Genomic DNA, 25,682 nt, shown 5'->3' with positions numbered 1-25,682 from the left:
TATAAGGGAAATAGGAAAATATCATCTTGCTCAGCACTCACTGAGATGAATCTGTATATTTGAATCATGAGATAGTTTCTATCCCAAATGTAACAACCATTGGGCCCTGCCCACTGGAGAATACGCATATCTTTGTAAATATGGTACTTTGTGTATTTATTTTTGCACCCATTGTTAAATTAGTATAAATATTGACAAGCAATTCAAAGTACCTATTTATAAAAACATGTTCATTAACATTCTTACCTTTAGAAAAACACTACAATCCCCATGTATAATTTAGTTTGAAACCTTAGATCCTCATATACTCAGTGAAGCAAATTTTATATCCCAGACCTCAATATAAAAGTGACTGTGTTTGCTTATTGTGTAAAGTATATGTAAGAAATTATACAATTTGCTACTTTGAAGATGTACTTGCCAGGTAAGATAAACTTACCATGGCCAGGCGCAGTGGCTCACACTTGTAATCCCAGCACTTTGGGAGGCCAGGGTGGGTGGATCACCTGAGGTCAGGAGTTTGAGACCAGCCTGGCCAACATGATGAAACCCCATTTCTACTAAAAAATACAAAAATTAGCCAGGTGTGGTAGTGCACACCTATAGTCCCAGCTACTCAGGAGGCTAAGGTGGGAGAATCGCTTGAACCCAGAAGGTGGAGTTTGCAGTGAGCCAAGATTGCACCACTGCACTCCAGCCTGGGCGACAGAGTGAGACTCTGTTAAAAAAAAAGATACACTTACCAAAAAATCCTTTAGAGGATTTGAACTTAATGAGTAGAACCATTCTCAGATGAACCCCCAAATTTGAGGGTCTCCTATATGGAAGGCCTATGAAGTTCTTAGAAAACTGATACATAGTTACATGGCAATGTTTCCTTTTCAGAAAGACATGGATAGTTTTTAAGCTGCTTGCACTCTAACAAGGAAAGCTGATGTTTCCTTCATTGGAAAGGCTCCCATTAAAATAATACCCGACAAAGTAAAATACTGGTATATTACAATTACTTTATTCAGATCTATTACACAAAGAGATGGCATTAAGTAACATTGGCTTGAGTGATCTCTTGCAACACAGAACAGGTTCACGGTGTCGGAAAACCAAGAATGCTCAGGGCCTCAGAAAGCTGAGCTCTAAAGACCCTGCACAGTCATGCTGTCCCAATAGGTTTCATGTTGTCATGGATGATGTCAAAGAAAAAAATTTTTCAATGCTACCTATTAAAGCACAGTAAGACTTTATTCAGGACCATCCTGATGGGTACAGGGACCACAGCAATGGGGACTTGTAGTAGGGGAGAGAGACTGGACTCAGCTCTGAATACACCATGGAAAACTGGGGATTTATAGACAGGGAACAGGGTGAGGGGCAGTGGATGGAAGATTACCAAGAGGAAATATCAGGGAGCATTCAGCTAAACCAACCTAACAGGATTCTAGCTGAAGGCAGGCCAGGTGACCAGACATCACCTGGGGGATGGTGGAGGCTGAGAAGCCTGATCAGATACTGAGGTTGAACAGATATGGGGGGGTTAGGTGTTCTTGCGAAACTGACTTAACAGACTTCTTGACAAAACTGGATTTTACAAGGAAGTGCCCAGATTGGGCCTGGGAGAAGGTTGAGGAGCTTGGCTAAAGTTTGGCCAAGTGGAGAATCTTTGTCCATGAAGCCTCGGATGGATGTGAGGTCCGTAGAGGTCAGACAGCTATGATTTAAGAGGTTTTGAGCATTTGCATGACACATCCCATTCTCTAGGCATTAAAGAGAAGGCAACAAGGCTTTAGCTTTTTGAAGTCTCCATGTAATCAACACCTTTCCTCCCGGGCATGTCGGCTCCCTATGGCCACACACTCGCCAGCAGCCTCTTTATGGACACTTTTTGTCATTTTATGAGAATAGCTCAATCGAATGAGAGCCGATCCTAGTCCCAATACCATGCCCTTCTCACTCCAACTTCTTACTGCTTTGGGGTTTGTTCTGACACTGGTTTGGTTTTCCGAAGGAATCCAGTTGAAACAAAGAGAAGAGAGAATAATATTTTTCAAATCAAATTTCTGCCCCAGGTATTTGTAGAGCAAAGCAGCTGCTTCACCAGGCTAGAGTCCCTTCCCCAGGGCCCAGTAAGACTGTCATGGGCCATAAACGCAAAACATATTAAATATATTTTAATATATAAATATATAAAGTAAAAACATATTAACATACTATTTTATGACTATGTTGGTGCAAATACCAATACAATTTCCAATCCCCAATGTTCATTTTCTTTTCTTCTGATTATAAAATAAATTAAAACATTTTTGTAGGCCCCTAAAAAGGCCTTAGAGGGTGTGCCTGATGGGTAATCATCAGGCCTTTTCCCGCTCTCGGATCACGGAGGTTGGAGCTATTTTCTGTCTTATTCTTCTCTGCATTTCTCAGCCTCTCTCTTGAGCTAAGAAAGTTGATGAATCTTTGCAGAACTGGGTATTCCCCATTGCTTGACATCAAGTTGGAAATGTAGTAAACATTCCCCACATTGTTGAATTGAGTCACGATAGATAGCAGGGTATTAGCGCACAGCATTTTTAATTGCCAAGGAAAATTTTATTTTAACTTTGCATTAACATATTCTAAATAATCCTTTCACTTAATGCAATCAGATTCCTGTGACAAGTCAAATACTTGTTTTTTTGTGTGTGTGTTTTTCCCCTCCACCTTTCATTGTATGCCCTTCAGAAAAATCTGAGAAGTGGGCTCCCATTTTTGAAAAACAGGACTTCCTTAGTACCACAGATACGTAGATTGCAATTTTGCTTTTCCTGCAGCATTGCTGACCTTGTGAAATGATGCCTATGTATACATCATTAATCTATTTGCTTAACTTTTAATATCTAGTAATGCTAGAAATACAATAATTTTTTAAAAGAATTTGCTTAAAGCTTCAAAGCTCACTAAGGTTTGGATATACAACTCCACAGGTAATATGAATGAGATGCTTTGTAAACAAGCAGCCATGCCTTACAGCTCTGCAACAAACGAGCAAACAACAAAACTACGCCTTAAAGAAGGTTTGCAAGGTTTCTCCTGGACAAAAGAATTCCAATTTCCTGTTTTACATTCAAATCAAAACTTTCAGGTGGTAAATGGTTTGAAATTTAAGATGACTACAGTTACCACAAATCAACCTGATTTCCAAATGTCCTGAAATGTGATCTCAATTATTTTGAGGCACTTTTAAACTCAATATATTTGCATCTAGAGATATACTTCATCCTTCATTTGCTGTTGATATTTTACAGGTTAAATAACTGGTTCTAGACACAGATAGGCATTCATATAATCTACAAAGGCTCTTCAAGTTATTTAATCCTGCAGCATTCCCACATCATCAAGTGTTTTCGGAAAGTCTTACTTGCACTGAATATGTTAGACTTTGAGTAAACATTGTCATCTTATAAGTTTATAATAGTGCCTTTAAATAGTTTCCACATGACAGCATCAGTAGCAATCCTAACACATCATCAGTAAACTAGTACCCTCTCTAATAAGAATGTTTTCTAAAGCAAGAATACAGATTATCCCACAATTTCTGGAACGAGAAATCCACGTTAAAAGGAAGAATCTTGTATGCTTTTCAGCTTTCAACAATTCTGGAGTTATGGGGTAGGAATCACTTCTTTCTTTTTTTTCTTTTTTCTTTTTCTTTTTTTTTTAGAAAGAGAAGCGAAATTAACGTCTGAAATAGAAGACCTTAAAGGGCAACTGGGGAAATGCTGTTGAATCCTCCCAGCCCAATAGTATGCCCTTCTTGCTCCAACTTCCCAGGGTTGTGGGTAGGGATAGAGAAATTATAGCCAACTTTCAGAAAGCCCAAGTCATGGCTAACATTCTCTGCAAACCGCTGTGTGGGTTACAGGTGTTCCATTCATGGGCACTGTCTTGGAATTGAGCAAACTCTGGGCAAGTCGAAGGTGGTCAGACAAGTCCACAAAACAGATGAATGCGTAAGCAGGTGGATGGCAGCTTCTCTCGATTTTGGCATAAAGGAATCCAATCACATTGTTGGGGAAAGTCTTATATCTGAAGAAATTATTGCACTTTACATTCCATAGGAGCCTTTCCTCAGGATGGGCTGGTGGTTTAGACTTTGAAACTATCTCCAGCTGTGCCACTACAAGGCCCTCTCCTAGGCGATCAGTTGCGCATTTACGGGGGCTTGGGGGAAATGGGATGAAAACAGAATCATGCATCTCATTGTGGATTGGAAGCACAGAAATTTCTCAGCCACAAAATTTGCATACATGACTGTTCTCTGATGACTAACTTCTGCCTAGAACTAAAGGAAATTATGCTTATGTGTATAGATCACGGATTGCTTGTGAGTGATTTTTGTTCCCCTCCAAATATCAGAGACTTTCTAGGCCAATGATTCTGAATTACGTTGGAAGAGATTCCCTGAACCACAGCATCTCCGCAGTGGGCTTTTAATTCAGAACTTCCATTCCCCGAAGAAAACAGTGGAATCCAAGAATCATACTACAAATTATGGAATGGAAAGCAGTTCAGGAGAGATTTGCCTTGGGATTATTATTACCATAAAATTTTGCAAAAAATCATTGTGCAAAGAAATCTATTTGTGAGCTTCTACTGTATTTACTTAAATAGTGATAAGCTTCTAGGTCCCTATTTTAGACATCTTAACCCTCTTGAGGAAAGAATATACTGTATGTATGTGTGTATGTATATGTATAACTATATATATGATGAAGAGCATTTGATATGTGTTTTAACTAATACCAGTAATAATGACTTGCCTTCCAATAACCAAAGTGGAACTTACCATCATCTATTATTCGTAAAGAAGATCTTTCATTCACCTTAAAGTTACTTATGTTTAGATGACTAAACTCTTTTTTATGTGATTGCCTTTTTATTATGCTGGTTATGGCATCACTTCAGATTATAGAGTAAATGGTAACTTACACTGTTGACATAGGTATTTGCTGAGGGGTGAGTTAAGGTACCTCCTGCACCTTTCTGTTTTAAGATTGCCTTCTGCACCTTTTTGTCATCTGCTTGCACTGGTGTGCCTTGTGAATGCTCCTCTATTCATTCTATTTCCATGAGTCCAAGACTCTGGCCACAGAAGGCATAAACCTACCATCTTCCTCTCTGTATACTACAGACCTTATCCCCCTCATCCCTCCAGCTGAGTAGCTGTTGAGCTCTGGCCCAAGCCTTCAGGTGTTAAAATGGAGAATCAGTCCAAATCCAAGGTGTAGATGGAGTTATGTTTCCCCAGTGCCACTCTCAGGCGTGTGTTTGTAGTGAAGATGGTGAGCTTTGCCACATGCTTCTGTCTGGTCCCCAGGCACTGCTAGCGGCTCAGTCTCTTTTCCTGTTTTTCTCTGTCACACTGGCAAGACAGGCCAGTGGAAGGACAGCACAGCTGAAGCCAGGGCTTCCAAATAAAGTTGTTCCATGAAAACTGATCAGGCACCTCTGGCAGGGTCTGGGTGTGTCTGTCCGCAGCTTCCTGTATGACTTTGAGGATTTCATAAAACCGGGGCTCGGTTGCTGGAGTTAATGGGTTTCTCTCTCTGGGATCTCTGGAAATATCAAAGAGTAAAGGTGGATCGTGATGGGTGACGTAACTCCCGAAACAGAAGCACACATGTGTGGCAAAGCATCCGTTGGAACCCACGGGGTTGAAGTTGGGGGTGAAGAAAAAGGCCTTCCAGATGGATGTGCCTGTGGTTTAAAAGGATGGAAATGGCATTAGGTATGAAGCATCCTTGTATGTACCACAAATGAAAAAGTGATGCGGAAATTATGCTGCCATGTGCTTTAAGAAGGTGAAGATATCATAAGGCCGCAGACACAATGTTAATATGTACAGGAGAGATTATGAAGCCACACATAGACGCACACACACACAGCCAGCAGGAACAGCGTCAGACTTGGTAGGACCATAGTTAACAGTTTATTTTCTCAGTTTTCAGAAAGTCCACAAAATGTCGAATCAAGAATTAAATGAACTTTGGGAGGCCGAGACGGATAGACCACTTGAGGTCAGGAGTTCGAGACCAGCCTGGCCAACATGGTGAAACCCCGTCTCTGCTAAAAAATACAAAAATTAGCCAGGTGTTGTGGCAGGTCCCTGTAATCCCAGCCACTCAGGAAGCTGAGGCAAAAGAATCACTTGAACCCGGGAGGTGGTGGTTGCAGTGAGCTGAGATTGTGCCACTGCACTCCAGCCTGGGCGACAGAATTAGACTCTGTCTCAAAGAAAAAAAAAAAAGAATTAAATGAGGGCCGAGTGCAGTGGCTCATGCCTGTAATCTCAGCACTTTGGGAGGCCGAGGTGGAAGAATCACTTGAGCCTAGGTAGGGGTTTGAGACCAGCCTGGGCAACATAGTGAAAGCCCATCTCTATAAGAAATTAAAAAAAAAAAAAAGCTGGGTGTGGTGGCACGTGCCTGTAGTCCCGGCTACTCCAGAGGCTAAGGCAGGAGGATTGCGTGAGCCTAGGCAGCTGCAACTGCAGTGAGCTATGATCATGCCACTGCACTCCAGCCTGGGTGGCAGAGCAAGACCCTGTCTCAACAAAACAAAACAAAACAAAAACCAAACCCACAAAAATAAACAAACAAAAATAAAAAAGAATTAAATGAGGCTAGAAGTGATGGTGAGGAGGAATTACAAATGGGGAATGGAAATGATCTTTTGGGGATGAAGGAGATGTTCTGAAAGTAGATTGCTCAACTCTATACATTTACTAAAAATCTTTAAATTAGAATATAATGGCATGCAACATACACCTTTAAAAGCTGTTAGGAATTCCAAATTAGGGGAATTCATCAACACCAGAATAGGATGGTTAGTTTTTAAAATGTAAGTTCTGTGTTTCAATAAACTCCAAAATATTGAAATTGCTAGGAAAAACTAATTTACAAACAAATGAATAATTATGAAATAATTGATTCATTTCCTACTTATCTGACAATGTTATCATTTTCAGAGGAGCTGACTGCTCTCAAACACCTTCTAAGAGAGGCCTAAACATGTTTTCTGGGTAGGCAAAACGTAGCAGATAAAAACAGAGAATTAAAATGCATGAACCGACTAGAATCAGGTGCAGGACATGAATGCCCTTATAGCTTTTACATAAAACCAAAGAGGCATTCCTCCTAGGAAGCCCTCCACCCCTGTGTAAGTCATCCTGATCATTTGTGCATACAATGGCATGTGCGACTTTTGTAATTATAGGCATTTCATGATCAACTGATCAAAATGCAAAACTGATTAATGCAATCGGTTTAAACCAACAGTCACTGGGGCCTGTGTTGTCCCCAAATCTCCCCTAACCTTGGACAAGGTTAGTGATGGGAAAAGTCAGCCTCTTTGTGTGTGTGGGTTTTTTTTAAAGCTGAGAAAGACAGGGAAAGCAAGGTGAATACGTTTAGATGAATATATTAAAGAAGATTCATAATGAGACGCCTGCAGTCTGTGGCATAGCTGATTCTGCGAGAGCAGGACATGACATCTGTGCACTTTACATGGTCTCAGTGCACCTGCTTCAGAAAGATAAGGTCAAGCTGACACACAGACACGCCAGGCTGCAGGAAGAATTCCAGGACTTGGTTACCATTTCCAGCAGGGTTTAAAAAGGCAGCAAGTAACCTTAAGATGCTTCCCATCCACTCGTATCATCCCACACTTTTTTCCAGGGTATGAGAAATTTTCTTCAGAAGCCTTTTTAGAGACAGGCTGACAGAGCCTGCCATTTGCAGCCACTTAGAATCCTTCGTCAGGGTCAGCCGAGAGAGAGAGTGGGTACACAGAGAAGCGGGCCAGGAAGCCTCTCTTGCTCGTGCTCCCAATGATGCAAATCTAGAGGGCGTTTTGAACTTGACATTCGAGTCAAGCCTCTGTGTGTTTAAAACCCCAGGAGAATACAGGCTCCTGGAATAAATTCATGTAAAGAGCCTGTATTTTCCACTTGCTTTTGAAAGCCACTCACATGATCCTGTCATTACTACTAGAGCACAATCCTCCCCAGGTGTGAGCTGGAAGATCAGATCGACATCAGGCCCCGTCAAGAGATGCAGGCACCCTGGCCTGGGAATGGCAGTGGTGTTGCTGGGTAGTTCAGACAAGTGTAGAACTAAGAATTAATTATTCTAAAGAATTATTGAACATGCTCTGGGGTTGCTTGCCTTTTTATCCTTTCATTTGGATTTTTAAAAACTTTTCATAAAGAGGTAGATTGCTTAGTCTCTGTGCTGTTTCTCTGGACCACTTTAGATTTACTGAAAAGAGAGAACTAGAACTGCACTTTTTATTGTACAGTGGCTCACAGGGTAACAATCCCGGCTTTGGAAGCTTGTTCTATTATTCACCAGGAACCCAGCAACTGACATCTCCAAAGGTGTCATTTCAAAGATAAAGAGCACAGCTCAGTCACGAGATCAAATAGAAGGCACCTGGCAGAGTCATCTTATTTTGTTTAATTTATATTTTCGATTTGTATTTTCTAGAGACAGGGTCTCGCATTATTGCTCAGGCTGGAGTGCAGTGGTATGATCATAGTTCACTGTAGTCTCGAACTCCTGGGCTCAAGCAATCCTCCTGCCTCAGCCGCCCAAGTAGCTGGGACCACAGGTGTATGCCACCATGCCCAGCTATATTTCAAATTTTTCTGTAGAGATGGGGTGTCTCCATGTTGCCCAGGCTGGTCTCGAACTCCTGGGCTCAAGCAATCCTCCTGCTTTGGCCTCCCAAAGCACTGGGATTACAGGTATGAGCCACCATGCCCAGCATCATCTTCTATTTTTCATAGGTATATTTAGTCCTGTATTCCAAAATTATCTTGATAACATACTTCATCCTGAGTATCCTCATATACTAGAAAAATGTTAAATGTTTAAAAAAGTTTATTCACTACTGTATTTTAAAAATTATCATCAACTGCTCTGATAAAAGACTGTTTCTCCCTCACCACTGAAAACGATAAATATTTTGACCAAACTGGGAACTTAGACTCATTTATAACTGAGATCCAATGACCTGGAAAAGGAATGATTAAATTTGATATAAAGAATGCAGGGAAATTAAAGTGGACAGTTTTTTTTTGTTTTTGTTTTTTTGTTTTTTTTACTTGTTTAATTAGTCTAAGTAGTGATGAGGACAATAATTCTACCGAGATTTTTAAAATCCTCTCCCAAATTAAGAAAACGAATTGTCACAAGTGATGGTCAAAGATATCAATGACATATGATATAGTACTGCCATGTCACCGTGCTAGAACAAAATGCTCAGGAAATCATCACCCATCTGGTGACACATATTTTTATATAAAATCACCACTAAACAATGTCACTCCACTCATGAGAGAAGAAAGTTTATTGTCATTTAACAAAAAGGCAAATAGAATTGTAGTGAGAAAAAGTTGATGCCTAAGCCAGAAACTGATTCAACATCCTCCACATAGGATCCTAAAACAGCTATCCTGTTAAAAATAAACTAAGCTGCGAACAAAGAGAAATAAAGAGGTCTCTGGGTTCCCTGGGATTGCCTGGGGACCACAGGGGCTTCTGACCCTGGAACAGAAGAGACGCTGTGATTTCTATTACTTCGCATTACAGCGACTCAGCCATGGGGAGTGGGAGCCCTGGCAAGGAAGCCCCGAAAATGAGCACATGTGCTCCCCAAGAACAAAAATAGAGAGGGCGCAAACCAGAACTTTCGTTATGTACTGCAGTATTTTTTAAAATCAATATTAGTATCTTGCACAAGCTCCCTCTTAACGTCTTGGAGTCGGGTTGTGGCAGGCCAGGTCTCACTAACGCAGGCCTCCATGACATCTGTTTGAGCACTGACTGAGTGGTGAGGTTACTATTAAAAGCTGAAAGAGCCAGTGTCCTCATACAAAGGCTGGAATGGAACAAAAGCCCATCAGGAGTCTTGCCCAGGCCTCTCCTGGGCTTTGAAGCATGACATGATAACGAAGGAATTCTTAACAGGGCTCGTTTAGGATTAAACAAGTTTTACTAGGGGTCTGAAGAAACTCCCCAGACCTCCACAAACAAGTTTACTGGAGATCTGAAGGAACTCCCCAAACCTCCACAATTTAGCAGGAGACAAGATAAGGGTAATCACCCCAGCACCTGGACCCATCTAGATTAAGTCAATTTACTGAGGCTCCAGAGGAAGGTCTCCAGGACTCAGATCTTGGTTATAGATTAAAAGAAGCTAATGACTTATGTCTTTAGATGAATGCACGCTTACACATAGACTTATAGCTTAGTCTATATAAGCTCCAGAAAACTGTAATTTTGAGTTGGTCTGGGCAATATTTTCCAGGCCTTCTCCCTGTAACTGGTTACAGAAATAAAAACTCTCTTTCTCTCCAGTTCATCTGCATCTTCTTGTTGGGCTGCGAGAAATAGCAGTCCTACCCTTGGTTTGGTCCGGGAACAGGGTCATGCTACATCGCCTACAAATTTTAACAACGTCCTCCTGAAAAGGGTCCTTGAAGCCTCATTCTGTCTTTATCCCAAGGGCCCCAAGTGCTTCTGGACTCTCATAATGATGCAAGCCTCTCACATCTTGCATTCTGAATTCTCTACTTAGAGCAGTCACAACAGTCCATAACACAGCTGGGCACAATCCGGACCTTGGGACACTCGTTTCCAGGCCTCTCTGAATGTTTAAACTGCTGTCTTGCAGAAGTCTCAGCGCCATCATGTGAGACAAAACAAAACCAGGTCTGGAAAGCCCGTTTGGCACAAGTAAAGACACTGCACGCATGACAGACACTCAGAGGCGTCACACAACACGACTGTGCCCTTACAGCCCCTACTTCTAACCCACAGTGGCTAAAGCAAGGTGCCCCCAACCTGGAACTCTGAGGCCACAAAAACAAGACTACACCTCCTTCCTGGGGACAATGAACCCTGAGTAATCCAAGTGCTCCAGAACACCTTCCAGCTTCCTTGAAGTCAGAAAGGCTGCATGGCCCATTCTGGCCAAACGTGAGCAGTATGTGGTATGTCTTTTCCCAGCCACAGCACAGAGGAGCTGTCTCTTCTGCTGGTGACACTCGAGATTATGGGGCCTCTGTCAGGGTGGTCCCTGACAAATGGATGGCAGAACCCTCTCCTCCTAGACCCTCACCTTCCCACCATGACAGACATTGAACACTGTACCTCTGGCCGTGTTGGAAGATACATTTTGTGGTCATAGCTGCGTTGGGGCAGACGTGCTACTGATACCTACCTGGTGGGGAGAGGCCACGGATGCTGCTCCACAGTCTAGAATGCACAGGGCAGCCTCTAGCACAGAGAATGATCTGGCCCCAAATGTCAGTAGTACCCAGGTTGACAAGCTCTGTTCTATAGCAAGAGTGAGAATAAATGTTTGCTGGGCTGAGCCCCTGAAATGTCAGGGCTAATGGTTATCATAGCACAGATTCACCACTCCCTACACATGAACCCTCTGAGAGCTAAACTATAAAATAAGACAAACTTTATTTTTGATAAAATGAGCCAGAAGCTGGACTGAGACAGACAATCCTCACAAGTCTCCAAGGCTTGGTGATAAACTGCATGAATGAATGAACAGCTCTAAAGGACAGGAAAGGCACCAAAGATCCATAGGCAGTATAGAAGAAGCAGAGACAGGTAGAGTTGCTGTGCACTTCCAAGACAAATATGATGGAGAAGGGGTGGTGCCAGGGGCCCGAAGACTCTCTTGTTCCAGGACGATAGCAATGTCTTTATAAAAGAGCATTTGCCTTTCTTAGCCTGATGCTGTGTGAGACTTGCATAGACAGAGGAGCCCTGGGAGGGGCGGGGGGTGCCGGCGGTGGGCAGGGAAGAGAGAGAGAGAATGCACTAGCTAGAGGGCAGGTGCTTCGGCCAAGGTTTTTCCTGCCACTGACTTGATTAAGGGCGTAGCTCTGAGCACCAATAGTTTAGGTTCAATCCCGAGCTCTGCAATTTCTTACATATGTGATGCTGGGCATAGCTGCTCCCACCTCTCTGTGTCCCAGTCTGCTCCTCTGTTAAATGTTCATAACAATCGTTCTTCCCTGGTAGCATTGCTTTGAGGATTAAAAATTGGTTCCTATATGTGATGCTGTCAGAAGGAGGCTGGGTCTATAGTAGAGACTATACATGAGTTAGCTGTGAACAAAAAGCTGCAGCCAATTTACGCAAGAAACAATTCAGTTTCCATCTGCCCTTCAATCTGTTGCTACTGTAATACATGTCATAAGACATTTTTTTTTCTGCTAAGGATTCTTAAAGTATATGGAAAACTATTAATAAATCTACATGGCTTCAACACATTGACTCTTAATGTATCACTCAGATTTAAACTTCCCTTGATGAATGATGTTCAACTGGTAGTTTTGGCGAGATTTATTTTGGGTGCTTGGAAGACTGCATGTATATATCATAAAATGTATACGCAGATATACTGAAACAGTCTTGGCAGCATGTACCTCTATTGCCATCTTGAAGTTCTTCAAGAACCATTTCACATACTGTTCCATTTTCCCATTGTGAGGAACCCCCCCACAAAAAACCCTAGGCCTGCCCCCTCGGTAAGTTTACAGAAAAGTTAATGTCATCCACTGAACTGATGTCTGAAAACCCATCCCAGGGTGCCCTCCTACTCCTGTGATCCACCTAAAAAATTGTTCCATACATTACCCTAGTCTCATCCAGACACCCCACACTAATGCCTCAAATCTTTTCTTACACCCAAAGATTTTACAGTGTGTCCATACCTGAGCCTCCATAGATCATGTGTCTTCTAACTTAATACATGCACGTTCATCAAAAGCATCTTGGCCCCAAGCTCTGTTTCTGACCCCTGAGGTTCACTGCCATCTGTTTACCATAGCACAAACCCCCTAACTATTCAGCCCTTGGCTGATATATAATCAATGACAGTAGATAAGTTCTGCCTGCTTCCTGCAGCTGGCAGCACCGGAGCTCACGATACGACAACAGTGAGAAGGATGAGGAAGCGGCTCTGGTGGCTGGGTGCATCTGCTTCACAGCCAGGCAATTTGAGAGCAACACAAGCTTTCCCAACTGATGCCTGAGTATTTGAGGACAAAATATTCCCTTTTACTAAGCTTTGGGTTTTGCATATTAAGGGTCAGAAATATATAACCTGGAACAAAGTGGGTGTATGATGTATATGAGACTCTTCCCTCACTTTCCCTTCCTTGCCTCCATATTGATATTCTAGCTGTCCTTCAAAGCCCTGCTGTGTTCTCCTCCATGAACCCATCTAAATTCCCAGCTGGAAGTCACCAGTTTTCCTCTGTTCCTCTCACCACTTTTCATCACTCAGTCAGCACTTGAGGTCTCCAATTCTCTGGCTGGATTATTTCCTCTCTGAAGGCAGGGACTGTATCTCCCACGTCTCCTAAATGTGTACTGCCTAGTATCTTAGATAGAATAGAGGCCCAATAAAAAATTGTTGGGGCCAGGCACAGTGGCCCTCACCTGTAATCCCAGCACTTTGGGAGGTCGAGATGGGTGGATCACCTGAGGTCAGGAGTTCAAGACCAGCCTGGCCAACATGGTGAAACTCCGTCTCTACTAAAAATATAAAAACTAGCTGGGCGTGGTAGTGGGCACCTGTAATCCCAGCTACTCAGAGGCTGGGGCAGGAGAATCACTTGAACCTGGAGGTGGAGTTTGCAGTGAGCCGAGATAGTGCCATTGCATGTCAGCCTGGGCGACAAGAGCGAAACTCCATCTCCAAAACAAAGTTGGATAAATTAAAAAAAAAAAAAGGAGATGATGGTTATTAGCAGGAAGGGATGGAAAGAGAGGGGAGGAGCCAGCTGTCATCATGAAATCCAGCGTGAGCAGACAATAAGCCAAATACACTCCACAGTCCCCTTGGGACCTACCCGGAGCATCCTGCCTGAAATCACACAATGGCTCTGCACCATCTCTAGCCTGAAGGACCAACAGACTACTGTGAGGCACTGGAGATTACTATCTGATCACGGCAGATAACGGAGTGAGGAAGGCAGAGAGCTTGGAAGTACATTTGCTTTGGGATTGCTTGGTGTCAAAAATGGGCAGTCATCAGGAATTGTGCAGGGGGCATAAGTCATTTGGCCCCCAGGAAAGAACATTCATGGAGAGGGATGAGAGCAACTGAGAGGACGAGGATCAGGCATGGAGCCAGTGGAAGGAGTATGAGACCTGATGATGCCAAGGATGTCCACATTTGGGGAATAAGAGGATGTGGATGAATCGTGGACTCAGTGCATGGGGGCACAGAGATGTCCAGATACACGGTTAGGTGGAGGAATCATGATTTATAATTGTGAGTAAAAGAACATATTGTCTTAGGGGAAGACATTTCGATTAATGGGAGACAGACTCAAAAGCAAATGGTGTTGGTTGCGAATCCCAACTTGGCCATCAACTTTGCAACTGTATGCCAATAATGTGACCTTCTACCTCTGTCTCCCCATCTATAATTGGGAAAAATAACACTGGGAGGAGAGATAGCTAGCTGATCTGCCAGCCTCCTACAGTCATTGAGTGTTCCTCTGGGTACATGGACACCCATAACAAAACTCTCCTTCGCAGCCTCCTGTGAAGCTAGGTGTGAACAGGTGACCAACTTCTGGCCTCTGAGAAGAGTCTGACTATCTTGCTTGGGAAGTAGTAGCCATGCACTTTTTTCTTCTCATCTTTCCCATCCGTCCCGCCATTGTATGCGTTTAGGGTAGACACAATCATCATTCACCATGAAGATGAAGCTGTCACATTCTACAGGAGGTGGAAAAGCCGCTTGAAAGATTCTGTACCCCAGAGACTTTGTGGACCATTCGCCGCTGGATGTCACCCATGAGATGGAGATGTAAACTTCTCTGTAATGTAAACTACTGTTTTTTTTTTATTGTTTTCTGTTACAGCCAAATCTGAAACTAATATAATCATAATCTCTTCTAATTCAGGAGATTAAATGAGATATCAAATACAATGTTCTTGACAAACTGTCCGGCAGACAGTAAATATGCAACAAACATCAGTGTTTACTGTCATCAAGCATGTCTTCAAAAGATACATAATGATCACAGAAAGAGATGACAAATTTCAAGAACATGAGATTAACAAAGGGAAACGTCTATAACCACCTACAAAACATTTTTGTATAGAAGATACGAAAGGAAGACACAAAAAATTGCTAAATATTGCATGCCCTGGATAGAACTAAAATGTCTATTTAGAAAACACCAGGTCTGAGAGCATGTGAAAGCAAATCTGGCGGGGGGTTAGAGACATAGCAGACATTTCAGGAGAACTGAGAGACGCCCCGTGTTGAAGTCGGGGAAAAGAGATGTGTAAAATACTGCAGAAAATCAATGAAACGGTAGGACGGAGAATGCAAGGGGAAAAGATCAGAAGTGACCTCTGGCAAAGAGATCAGAATAAGCTGGGTGCCAAGCTTAGATGGAAGAGGGCATTTGAGCATTCAGCCACACCGAGTTTTTTGGTGTTTTTTTTTTTTTTTTTGTATTCAAGAAAGAAAATTCAATTTTGATTTACTTTGTTTCTATAAGGAAGTTAAGTTTGCCTTTGTAGCAAATTATCAAAAGTAATGACCAGGACTTTTTCTTCCACAATATTAGTGTAATCTTAGATCAGACATACTACAACTTTGGTTGAAAAGTGAATGTTTATCTCAAATATTGTCTGATACTGTCTATAAGGTAATATGAAGTTCCATAAGAAAATATATGTTTAATAGGCTATGTTGGAAAACACAAAATCTATTTATGTGGTGATTTTTTTCCACTGTTGGAAATGACTGTTAGGGGAAGTTAAGCTGTTACTGATGTGTCTGGATGATAATGATATAAAATAAATTTAATAAAAAAATTAAAAGTTCAATGAAATCTTTTCTAACCTCATAAATCACTCCTTCTCCTAGATCTCCAAAGCAAATTCTGTTCATCCCAGGACACCATCATCCTGTGTTGCTACAATTACAAGTACAAATGTTGTACCTTGTACTGGGCTTCACAGGCACATGAGTGAAATAATGGCTGCATGCCTGAACTATTAAAAGCTTGTGGCAATGCAGCATTTGAAGTGTTCACACAGAAAATAAATCCTAAGACTTAAAAGTTATCCTCGAAATGGTTTACATATATGTGCTTTTTCTTAATTGCTACAACAGTTACAGAGTAGGATGAAAATATGTCCTTTTATAAGGTCAGCTGAAACACAGGATAGTTCCTGGTGAGCTTAAATTTGGAAATGCTGCATCTCACATTAGGTCAGCTTCAGCCTTTGATATTTCATTTCTGACACTTTAGATCCTAATTCTGAGGATCAGATGAGGAAGGGCATCTGACAAGTACTCACCGAAATTACTAGTGATGATGAAAGCCAAGTGCTGCCTTTCTGATGCTGTTAACTCATAAGCGGCTGTTATGAGAATTTCTTCTCTTTTATTAGGTGTGTTTTAGAGGCAAAATTAATTTTTTAATTAAATGAAAATGCTAGATAGCCATGCGAGCATTTTTCTTTATGTTACCATGGTAAGCTGGTTTTGATTTTAAACCATTACTGAGCTCTTATTTTGAAATGAAGGTATCCTTCAGAAAGCTGGAAAGGAACACATTCCTTTGGAATGAATTCCATTATCCTATTGCTGTTTGCTGTAATTTTATTTAATTATTTACTCTTTATTGATGCATATTCAATGTATGTATTTTCAGGGTACCTGTGATCATTTGAAACACTCATATAACCAAATCAGGGAAATTGGGATATCCATCACCAGTTAACATTAATTGATTGTATATTTCACAATAGCTAGAAGAGAATCATTCAAATGTTCCCAGTATTGTCATTTTTAAAATAAAGATTTTTCATTTTTATTTTTTTGTTGTTGGAAAAAAGTTTCCAACAAACTTGAATAGAAAATGGAGGGAAAGAATGGTATTGGTGCCCCGTTCCCCTAAGTAATTTTTATAGCTTCATGGAGATCCCATTTCTGACTAAAGTGTGACATTTCAAATATATGTGACTTTTTTGTCTACATGATGCTAAGATTCCATATATGTCTGTACAAAACACTTTAAACTGTTAATTATGTACTATATTGCATTGCATTCTAGACTATATCTACAGCTATCCCATGGATTTTGGTATGACCAGCTGGTTTGGGGACTCTCCATTAATGTGGGTATTTATCTCACAGACTACAGTCATCAGCTTAAAAATCCTGGAGCCAAGTATCCACCTACCCTCTAAGATCAATTCCATCCATAAAATCAAGCTGTCATTGTGTTGAATTTTTAATAACATTAATTCATATGTCAAACATTAAAGCCAAAATTTTTCATAACCATTGAATGGTAAATTTTAACTCAAAATTCTTATTTTAGTGCAAGAAAAGTTATCCATGTTATAATCATGCTTTCATGAGTTCTTATAAAATGTAATAGGAATAATGATATCAGATCATAATTAAATTATGTCATTCAATTTGCTGAGACAACTAAATTATAGCGAAGACATCATATATAAATTTTAAAAGAGATTCATGTTTTAAAAGGGTGGAAATGAAATCCTAGCATTAAGTTTTTTGAAAATCAGTATTTCATGAGTTTGGAATTACAACATTTAATCCTCTAAGTAATCAAGACAAATTGTAACTGCATCTTAAAAACATCTGCAGTCAGTTCTACTGATACTAACAAACTGTTGTTAATCTAGGGCTCTGAGGGAGGAAGGCAACCTGTATTTGTTGTGTTTGCCAATTGCCATGGTGTAAACACCCACAATACAGCCAAATGAAAACAGACAATGGTTTAACAACCAGCTGGCAAGATTCCTGAACGATCAGGAGCTGATTCCAGCATACCACTGCCTGCTACTAAACCCTAATACTACATTTCTTTTTTTCTTTTTTCTAATAAAGTATTCTGAAGTCAGGCGACAACCCTCTTATCCCTAAGATTCATGGAATATGTTCCACAGTGATTATTGACAAGCTCCTACCAAAGTCTATCTGAGATGACCTATGCAGTCTCACTCAACTATTACTACTTTAAGATCTGTCTTCCCCAGGTGACAGAAAGCTCCATATGGATGAGAGTCACATTTTCTTTACGCATCCCTGTATTCCCAGCACATTGTACAGCTAGCAGCGCCTCATGCTCTAAAATGTAAGCTACTCTTCAGCAGGGAACTTTGTCTGTTTTGCTCACTGACAGATGCCAGTGCTAAGACGGTATGTTCCACACAGTAGGTGCTCAATACATATTTCTAGAAAAAATGAATAGATAAAATACAAAATGACTAAACATGAAGCCATACACAAAAGCCAAGACAGCAAATACGGTTGCTGAGTTTCAGACAGCATCTGAAAAATAAATCATAAATGATTCATAAACATCATGTTTTCCTGAGGTCCTTTATCTTGATAAATGATTCTAGCCTTCGGATACTGTGATTTCTCCTTTTTTTGTTACCAGTTCAAGACAGAAGAGTTGAAGGAATTGCATGCAGAGTCTAGGAAGCCTATCAGAAACTGGGTCTTGTTTTTCTCACTCCTATTTTCTGTATCTTCCTGTCCCCTTTCTCTTTACTCCTCCACATAATGTGTTCCTCCAGCCTCTGATCCAATATGTTCCTTCCAGCTTCTCTAACTGGGAATTTGGCTCTATTAAAATACAATTTTGCAAGGTTCAGGACATGATACAGACTTATTCGAACATGCAGTAGTCAAAGAAACTTTGTTCTTCACATTCCTTGCTGGCTCCATATAAAAAGAAATTAAGAGTCCTTGAGCTCTCATTTATTACAAAGCTCAGAAGTCGATGCTATAAACTGATCTAAAAAAGAAGCAGTATTCTTATGGAAACTAGGAATAAAATGCTTCCAGAAGTAAAATCACAAGCCCATGTTTCTGTTGTTTTTTTGTCTTCTAGAACATATCATGAGAAAACTGCCCAGACTTAAAGGAGAAACTCTGAAGCATATACCTGGTGTGATTTCTGTGGCTAATAGAAAGGTTGTAATTTCATGGAAAAGTTGTAAAAATAAAAGAGAGGCTGTTCTTTAAATGATAAGTCTTGGGTAAATTGGCTAGGTGACTGGGGAAGAGACAAAGATTTGTTGGAAAATGGAATGGAATCACCCTAAGTTTAAGAAGTTAGCAGCTAGGAGGTTATTACACACCCCTCCTTAGGGGCAGGTGTGGGGGGCGGGGCAGTCCCAGGTTCTAGAAGCAGAGTTCGAAAGCCCCTTAGAGAAAAGGGGAATTTTATTTTACCTCCAAAGAAGGAACTGAAAGTCCAGCCTCAATAGGTACCTCTAGAACATACGATAATTGTATAAATTGCTCACCACTTTCCATTGACTGCCAAGTATCTTAGTGATAGGAATATTACTGTAATTCTAACTTTCACGCTACCTGACTTCAAACTATACTACAAGGCTACAGTAACCAAAACAGCGTGGTACTGGTACCAAAACAGAGATATAGACCAATGGAACAGAACAGAGCCCTCAGAAATAATGCCACACATCTATAGCTATCTGATCTTTGACAAACCTGACAAAAACAAGAAATAGGGAAAGGATTCCCTATTTAACAAATGGTGCGGGGGAAACTGGCTAGCCATACGTAGAAAGCTGAAACTGGATCCCTTCCTTACACCTTATACAAAAATCAGTTCAAGATGGATTAAAGACTTAAATGGTAGACCTAAAACCATAAAAATCCTACAAGAAAACCTAGGCAATACCATTCAGGACATAGGCATGGGCAAGGACTTCATGTCTAAAACACCAAAAGCAATGGCAACAAAAGCCAAAATTGACAAATGAGATCTAATTAAACTAAAGAGCTTCTGCACAGCAAAAGAAACTACCATCAGAGTGAACAGGTAACCTACAGAATGGGAGAAAATTTTTGCAATCTACTCATCTGACAAAGGGCTAATATCCAGAATCTACAATGAACTCAAACACATTTACAAGAAAAAAACAAACAACCCCATCAAAAAGTGGGTGAAGGATATGAACAGACACTTCTCAAAAGAAGACAGTTATGCAGCCAACAGACACATGAAAAAATGTTCATCATCACTGGCCATCAGAGAAATGCAAATCAAAACCACAATGAGATACCATCTCACACCAGTTAGAATGGCCATCATTAAAAAGTCAGGAAACAACAGGTGCTGGAGAGGATGTGGAGAAATAGGAACACTTTTACATTGTTGGTGGGACTGTAAACTAGTTCAACCATTGTGGAAGACAGTGTGGCGATTCCTCAGGGAACTAGAACTAGAAATACCATTTGACCCAGCCATCCCATTACTGGGTATATACCCAAAGGAATATAAACCATGCTGCTATAAAGACACATGCACACGTATGTCTATTGCGGCACTACTCACAATAGCAAAGACTTGGAAACAACCCAATTGTCCAACAATGGTAGACTGGATTAAGAAAATGTGGCACATACACACCATGGAATACTATGCAGACATAAAAAATCAACAACCACACCTAAGATTATAAACCATTTGTTCCTGTGTGCTAATTGGAAATACCACTATAAAACAAGTATTAGAAAACCCACAAGAGATCCTGTTCAATTGCACAATTAAAAGAACCCCCAGTTCAGGAAATGGGATAGAACTGAAGAACATTTTAACCTTGCTTTAAATATCTAAATGTAGCAAATATGCATGATGCACAAAATACAGATTCAGTGAGTCACGATCCATCATCTTTAGGCTGGGAAAGTAAGTCAGGTAAACATTTAAATGCTCTTCATTCCTTCTCTAGCCTTTAGTGCCATGCTGGAAGAGTGAGGGGAATGCTTTGAGGACATGCAGAGGAGGTGGCATTTCAGCAGGGCCTGGGGGGCATTGAGGAGTACCCTCCAAGAAGGATGAGGCAAGACATCCTTCCAGGAGAAGACCCTGCAAGTGTAAGCACAGCAATGCACAGAGCACAGGGGCTGCTGTCTTCAGTGTGAGAGGAGTGCTAGGAAGTGGAGCTGGGCAGCTGTGCATGCAATAAAGCAACCAGACACAGCGCCCTGTTGAGAACAGGGAGCTTTCTCTGCTGGGATACAGAAGCTGTGGGTGGTGTTCAGGTGGGTGAATGACATGGCCTTCTGATGTTCTCCTACCTGGACAACTATGTGACCAGAAGGAGAAGAGAGGAGGAGGACGGAAAAGAGGACAAAGCAAAGCATGGGCGCACATTGAGGCATCTGTTGGCCTCCATTAAGCAGAGCCACCTTTTTGCCCTTTAGTTTTATCTATTCCCATGGCATAGGTTGCACGGAGCATGAGAAGCATGGAAAGGTCTGTTTACTCACTGTTCTGAGGGTGCCAGCGCACAGCATTTAAGTAGGCGTTGCAGTAATGGAAGAGAAACTCATGATCGGAGCGTTGGCTTTTTCCTTCAAGCAGGGGCATCAGATCACGTCCATCAATGATCCTGTGGGATAAACAGCCAGGCATCAAGAGGTGAATCAGTCATGTGTTCTCAAATGTCCTTCTGAACCAACAAGAGCATGAGGGAGCTCCAGTCGTAATTAATACAAAGAAGACTGACCCCACCTGGGTGCCCTGTGCAACACATTGATCCCAGCTCTGTCCGTGTATTATCTCATTACATCTGCAAAGAGCACCATGAGCTGGAACTACTGTCATCCCCATTGCACAGATGAGAAAACAGAGGCACAGAAAGGTTAAGTAATTTGCCCAAGGTCATGGGACGAGTAAGAACTGATGGGATTGAAATCCAGCTGATCTGGCATTCATACCCTTATTCTTCCTGTTGCTTCTCCAAAACACAATTTTCTGTCTATTGCCTGAAAGGGGCCGGGCGGAGACCGAACTACGCTGGTCGCGGTCAAGAGATCTTTATTGGAGGTATCGAGTGGCACCACGCAAGGAGAAGGAAGAGAAGAGAGAGAGGGCTGCTGCTGTGCTAGGTTTTATATCCCTTGGGCCTACGTGGATTGGGCTAGGGGCGGGCCCAAGGGAAGGCGGGAGATGCTTCTTTCTGATTGGCCCTCCTTTGGTGGGTTCAGACAGTGCCCGGTCAAGGAGGGGAGAAGAACCCGGAACCGGCCCCATCTTAAGATACGGCGCCATTTTAAGGTACCCCATGTTACCTAACATTCCTCCCTTTTTGTTTTCTTAAATGGGGGAAAATGGGTGTCGTGGTTCATCTGGCTGCTTCCTGCTGAGTGGGGGCGCTGTGGGGAGGGGGCACAGGGAGAACTGTCAGGGTTGGGCATGGGGTACAGTATGAGGCCAAGCAATAGGGCCTCCAGTGCCGTGAGCCAGTTGAGGGGCAGGGATGGGTTGGCGATGAGAGAATCGGCTTGCTGTAGCCATCTGGGGTACTAGGGGTAGATTTTGGTCTGCCCGAAGAGAAAAGATGGTAGTTAATTTAGGGTGCGAGGGCAGGCCCTCCCCCCCCCAATCCTGGGTATCTGTTGCCGGTCGTTGGCCGTTTGAGAGGTCAGCAGGGTGTGAGACTGTCTCTGGAGCCTGCCGTGTCTTCACAAGTCGCTAGGAGCTGGTAGTTTCTGAGGAGAAGCTGGTTAAAGGTTTGGTTAGAGATGGACTGAGTTTTGAGGGAACGGGAAATAGTTATGGTTTGAGCTGGATATGCCCAGGCATTGCTGGGCTATATGCCTCCTGTAACTGACCCCAGACCGGGTCGGCGGGGTTGTCGATATGTATGGCTCGGGAGGAGGCGTTGTTTTTAGTGGTATAACATAGGAAGGGGGTGTGTTTGTTGATGTGGGAGCCAGACGGCGAAGTGGAACATGTGGAAGAGAGGGTCCCAGGCGTTTTCTATCATAGTGAGCCTGGGAAGGGGAAGATCCACCATGGGGCTGATGTAGTTGGTGTGTGTCCTCCTGTGAATGTTGTATGACTCTTTAACTGTGAAGAGATAATAGGGCTGGGAAGAGGGCCCGCCGGCGGAGGAAAGTGTAAAGATGTGAGAGGCGGAAAGCCAGAGAAGAGGACTTAGGAGATGCATGAGAGCGGGGCGTAAGCAGTTTGGTTCTTCGTGTGGTCCGGGTTGGTAGCCGGTTTCAACCAGTTGAGCGGCGACTGGAAGATGAGGTGGAGGGTGGTGGTATGGAGGGGGTTCGTCGGCCGGATCAAAGTCGGGAGCGGAAGGAGAGGTTGTTAGCTTGAGAGCAACGATAAGGTGTTGCGGCTTGCAGGGGAGGCAGAGGTTGGGTTTGTCCCGTAGAAGAAAGAAGCCATGAACGTAGGGGATCTCTGCCCATTTTCCTGCTCTCTCACAATAGTTGTAGAGATCCCGGAGAAGGTTGGGATCAAAGGACCCATAAGTGGGCCATCTGTTTTGGTTGTCTAGGGGGTAGGTGGGCCAGTTTTGAGTGCACAATTTAATGAGGCGTGTAGGTTTGAGATCAGCAGCCAAACCAAGCGCTGATAAGTTATTTAAAAGGCATTGTAAGGGAGAGTCGGCCGGCAGGGACACAGAGGCTCCCATTATGAGAAGAGGGGGTTTACGGAAGTATATGGCAAAGGGCTGGGCAGGGCGTCCCCTACCAGTCGATGACCATGCTGTGAGTCAGACCCTTCGAGTCGGTCGTCACCGAAACGAAAGGACTGAGGGCCTCTAGGAGGCCGAGGGCCGTAGGCCACCTGGTACCAGGATTTTTGAGACAAGAAAGGGAAGGGGGGCCCAGGCCGGAGACGCGAGGAGTAGAGGGAGAAAACTCCGTTCCCTGCAGGCCGAGTCTAGAGTAAGATTTACGGCGGCCGAGAGCGGGCGGCTGAGACGGGAGTTGGTCGGCTGGTGTTGGACACCAGGAGGGGAGACTTACCGAGATGAGGCCGGTGTTGGGCGTAGAGGTCGGGGAACAGGAAAATGAGCGAAGAGCGGCCGGGGTCTGGACTGAGCCCGAAAGGGATCGGGGTCCCACCGAGGGGGGTGGGGAGTCCCGATCCGAGTCACGGCAACAATGAAAGGGGCCGGGCGGAGACCAAACTACACCGGTCGCGGTCAAGAGATCTTTATTGGAGGTATCGAGCGGCACCACGCAAGGAGAAGGAAGAGAAGAGAGAGAGGGCTGCTGCTGTGCTGGGTTTTATATCCCTTGGGCCTACGTGGATTGGGCTAGGGGCGGGCCCAAGGGAAGGCGGGAGATGCTTCTTTCTGATTGGCCCTCCTTTGGCGGGTTCAGACAGTGCCCGGTCAAGGAGGAGAGAAGAACCCGGAACCGGCCCCATCTTAAGGTACCATGCCATTTTAAGGTACCCCATGTTACCTAACATTGCCTGATCAAAGGGAAAGCTTTACTCATGACATACAGGTCTGCTGAAAAGATGGGCACCTGACAATTTGGGATTAAAATAAAAAGATACTATATTGCATGAGGCAACTTGGATTCGTAGACTACAATGAATGCAAATTTCTCCTTCGAATGAATTAATTCATATATAATAATAATGATACCATTAAATAACCAGGGAACGGATTATTCCCAAATGAAAATATATCTCCTCTACTACTGGGTATCTAACTAGGCCAAGAAGGGGAACTTTCCAGATTGCAAACAATAAGACATATGCAGTTGGTGATGAGCAAAATAAGATTACTTATAGTTTGAAGAAAGGAATAAAGTATAAAATTGTGTTTTGCATTAAACATAAATTAACAGCTACATGAAAAATTGAAGCCATGATACCATTAGGCCATTGCCATCAAAATGAGAGGCAGATAATTATTTTGAAAGGGTGAGTTTGTTTAACTTGAGGATTTTCTTTCTCTGATTAAAAACGCTACATCCCTGTCATCTCTTGTTACAAGGCGTTTAGAAACTGGAAGTTTGACGTGGCTGTATAATTTTGGTAAGTGTGCTTAAGAGGTCCTATGTCCCTTGAGCTTTCTCCCATGGTTTATTTTGTTGTCACCAAAAACCCACAATGTAATTATAGCCTTGTTGTTAGCACTTCTCCGGTCTCAACCCTTGTTATTAATCACATGCTCTGCAGAAGTCTGTAGACTGAAAATATTCTATTATCATAAGTAAAAATAAGAACAAAAGACTGGCTTGGCTCCCTTCCCAAACCAAGGTTCCTGTGAACCACGAGGGGAAGAAAAAGAAACATGGTAGAGAGAGTTCTATTGAGACACAGCGTGTGCCCTGAAACACTGTTTCCATCCTGAAATGGCAGTCATTGTGCTTGGTTCTTTTCAAATTCCTTTCAAGAAAGACTCAGGCCTTTATGAGATCCCAAATAAAGCTGAAAGGAAGGAAGAAGTAAGAGAGGAAGTGGGCAGGCATGAGAATTAGACCAGGAAAAGCCCGCAGTGGTGAAAAGCAATCTGAAGGGGAGAGACAAGGGACAGAGGATTCCTATCCTTCCCCAAGCAGGGAGAATGTCTTTCAATGACTCCCCAAAGCAAGATGAAATCCCCATTTTCTGGGACACAAGCTAGAATTTTACTTTTTGAATCTGGCTTTTTTTTTTTTTCCCATTTGCCAACAAAATTCATTATGTGATATAAGAACATGGGAGATGGAATTGCTGTCTTAAGAGCAGTATTTTTCAATTTTTTTTTTTTTTTTAGAGACAAGGTCTTGCTCTGACATCCAGGCTGGAGTGT

The 25,682-nt window shown here is 42.5% G+C and overlaps 1 protein-coding gene across 14 annotated transcripts in view; it reads right to left on the bottom strand.

The window, feature by feature from the left end:
- STS (steroid sulfatase) overlaps positions 1-25,682 on the bottom strand; it is a 352,626-nt gene that overhangs the window by 143,756 nt on the left and 183,188 nt on the right. For 10 of the 14 annotated variants that reach the window (XM_063635339.1, XM_063635336.1, XM_063635333.1 and 7 more), the window contains one exon: positions 21,391-21,512. In XM_063635339.1, coding sequence (XP_063491409.1) covers positions 21,391-21,512 — 122 coding nt within the window. Of the gene's footprint in view, positions 1-987; positions 5,734-21,390; positions 21,513-25,682 lie in introns of those variants that run through there. The other 4 variants (XM_063635331.1, XM_055269311.2, XM_055269312.2 and 1 more) reach the window with 1 other exon arrangement.

Source organism: Symphalangus syndactylus, chromosome X (genome assembly GCF_028878055.3).
Source record: "Symphalangus syndactylus isolate Jambi chromosome X, NHGRI_mSymSyn1-v2.1_pri, whole genome shotgun sequence".
NCBI lineage: Eukaryota > Metazoa > Chordata > Mammalia > Primates > Hylobatidae > Symphalangus > Symphalangus syndactylus.
Note: the sequence above shows the minus strand (reverse complement) of the source record. Positions and strands in the feature narration are given on the sequence as shown.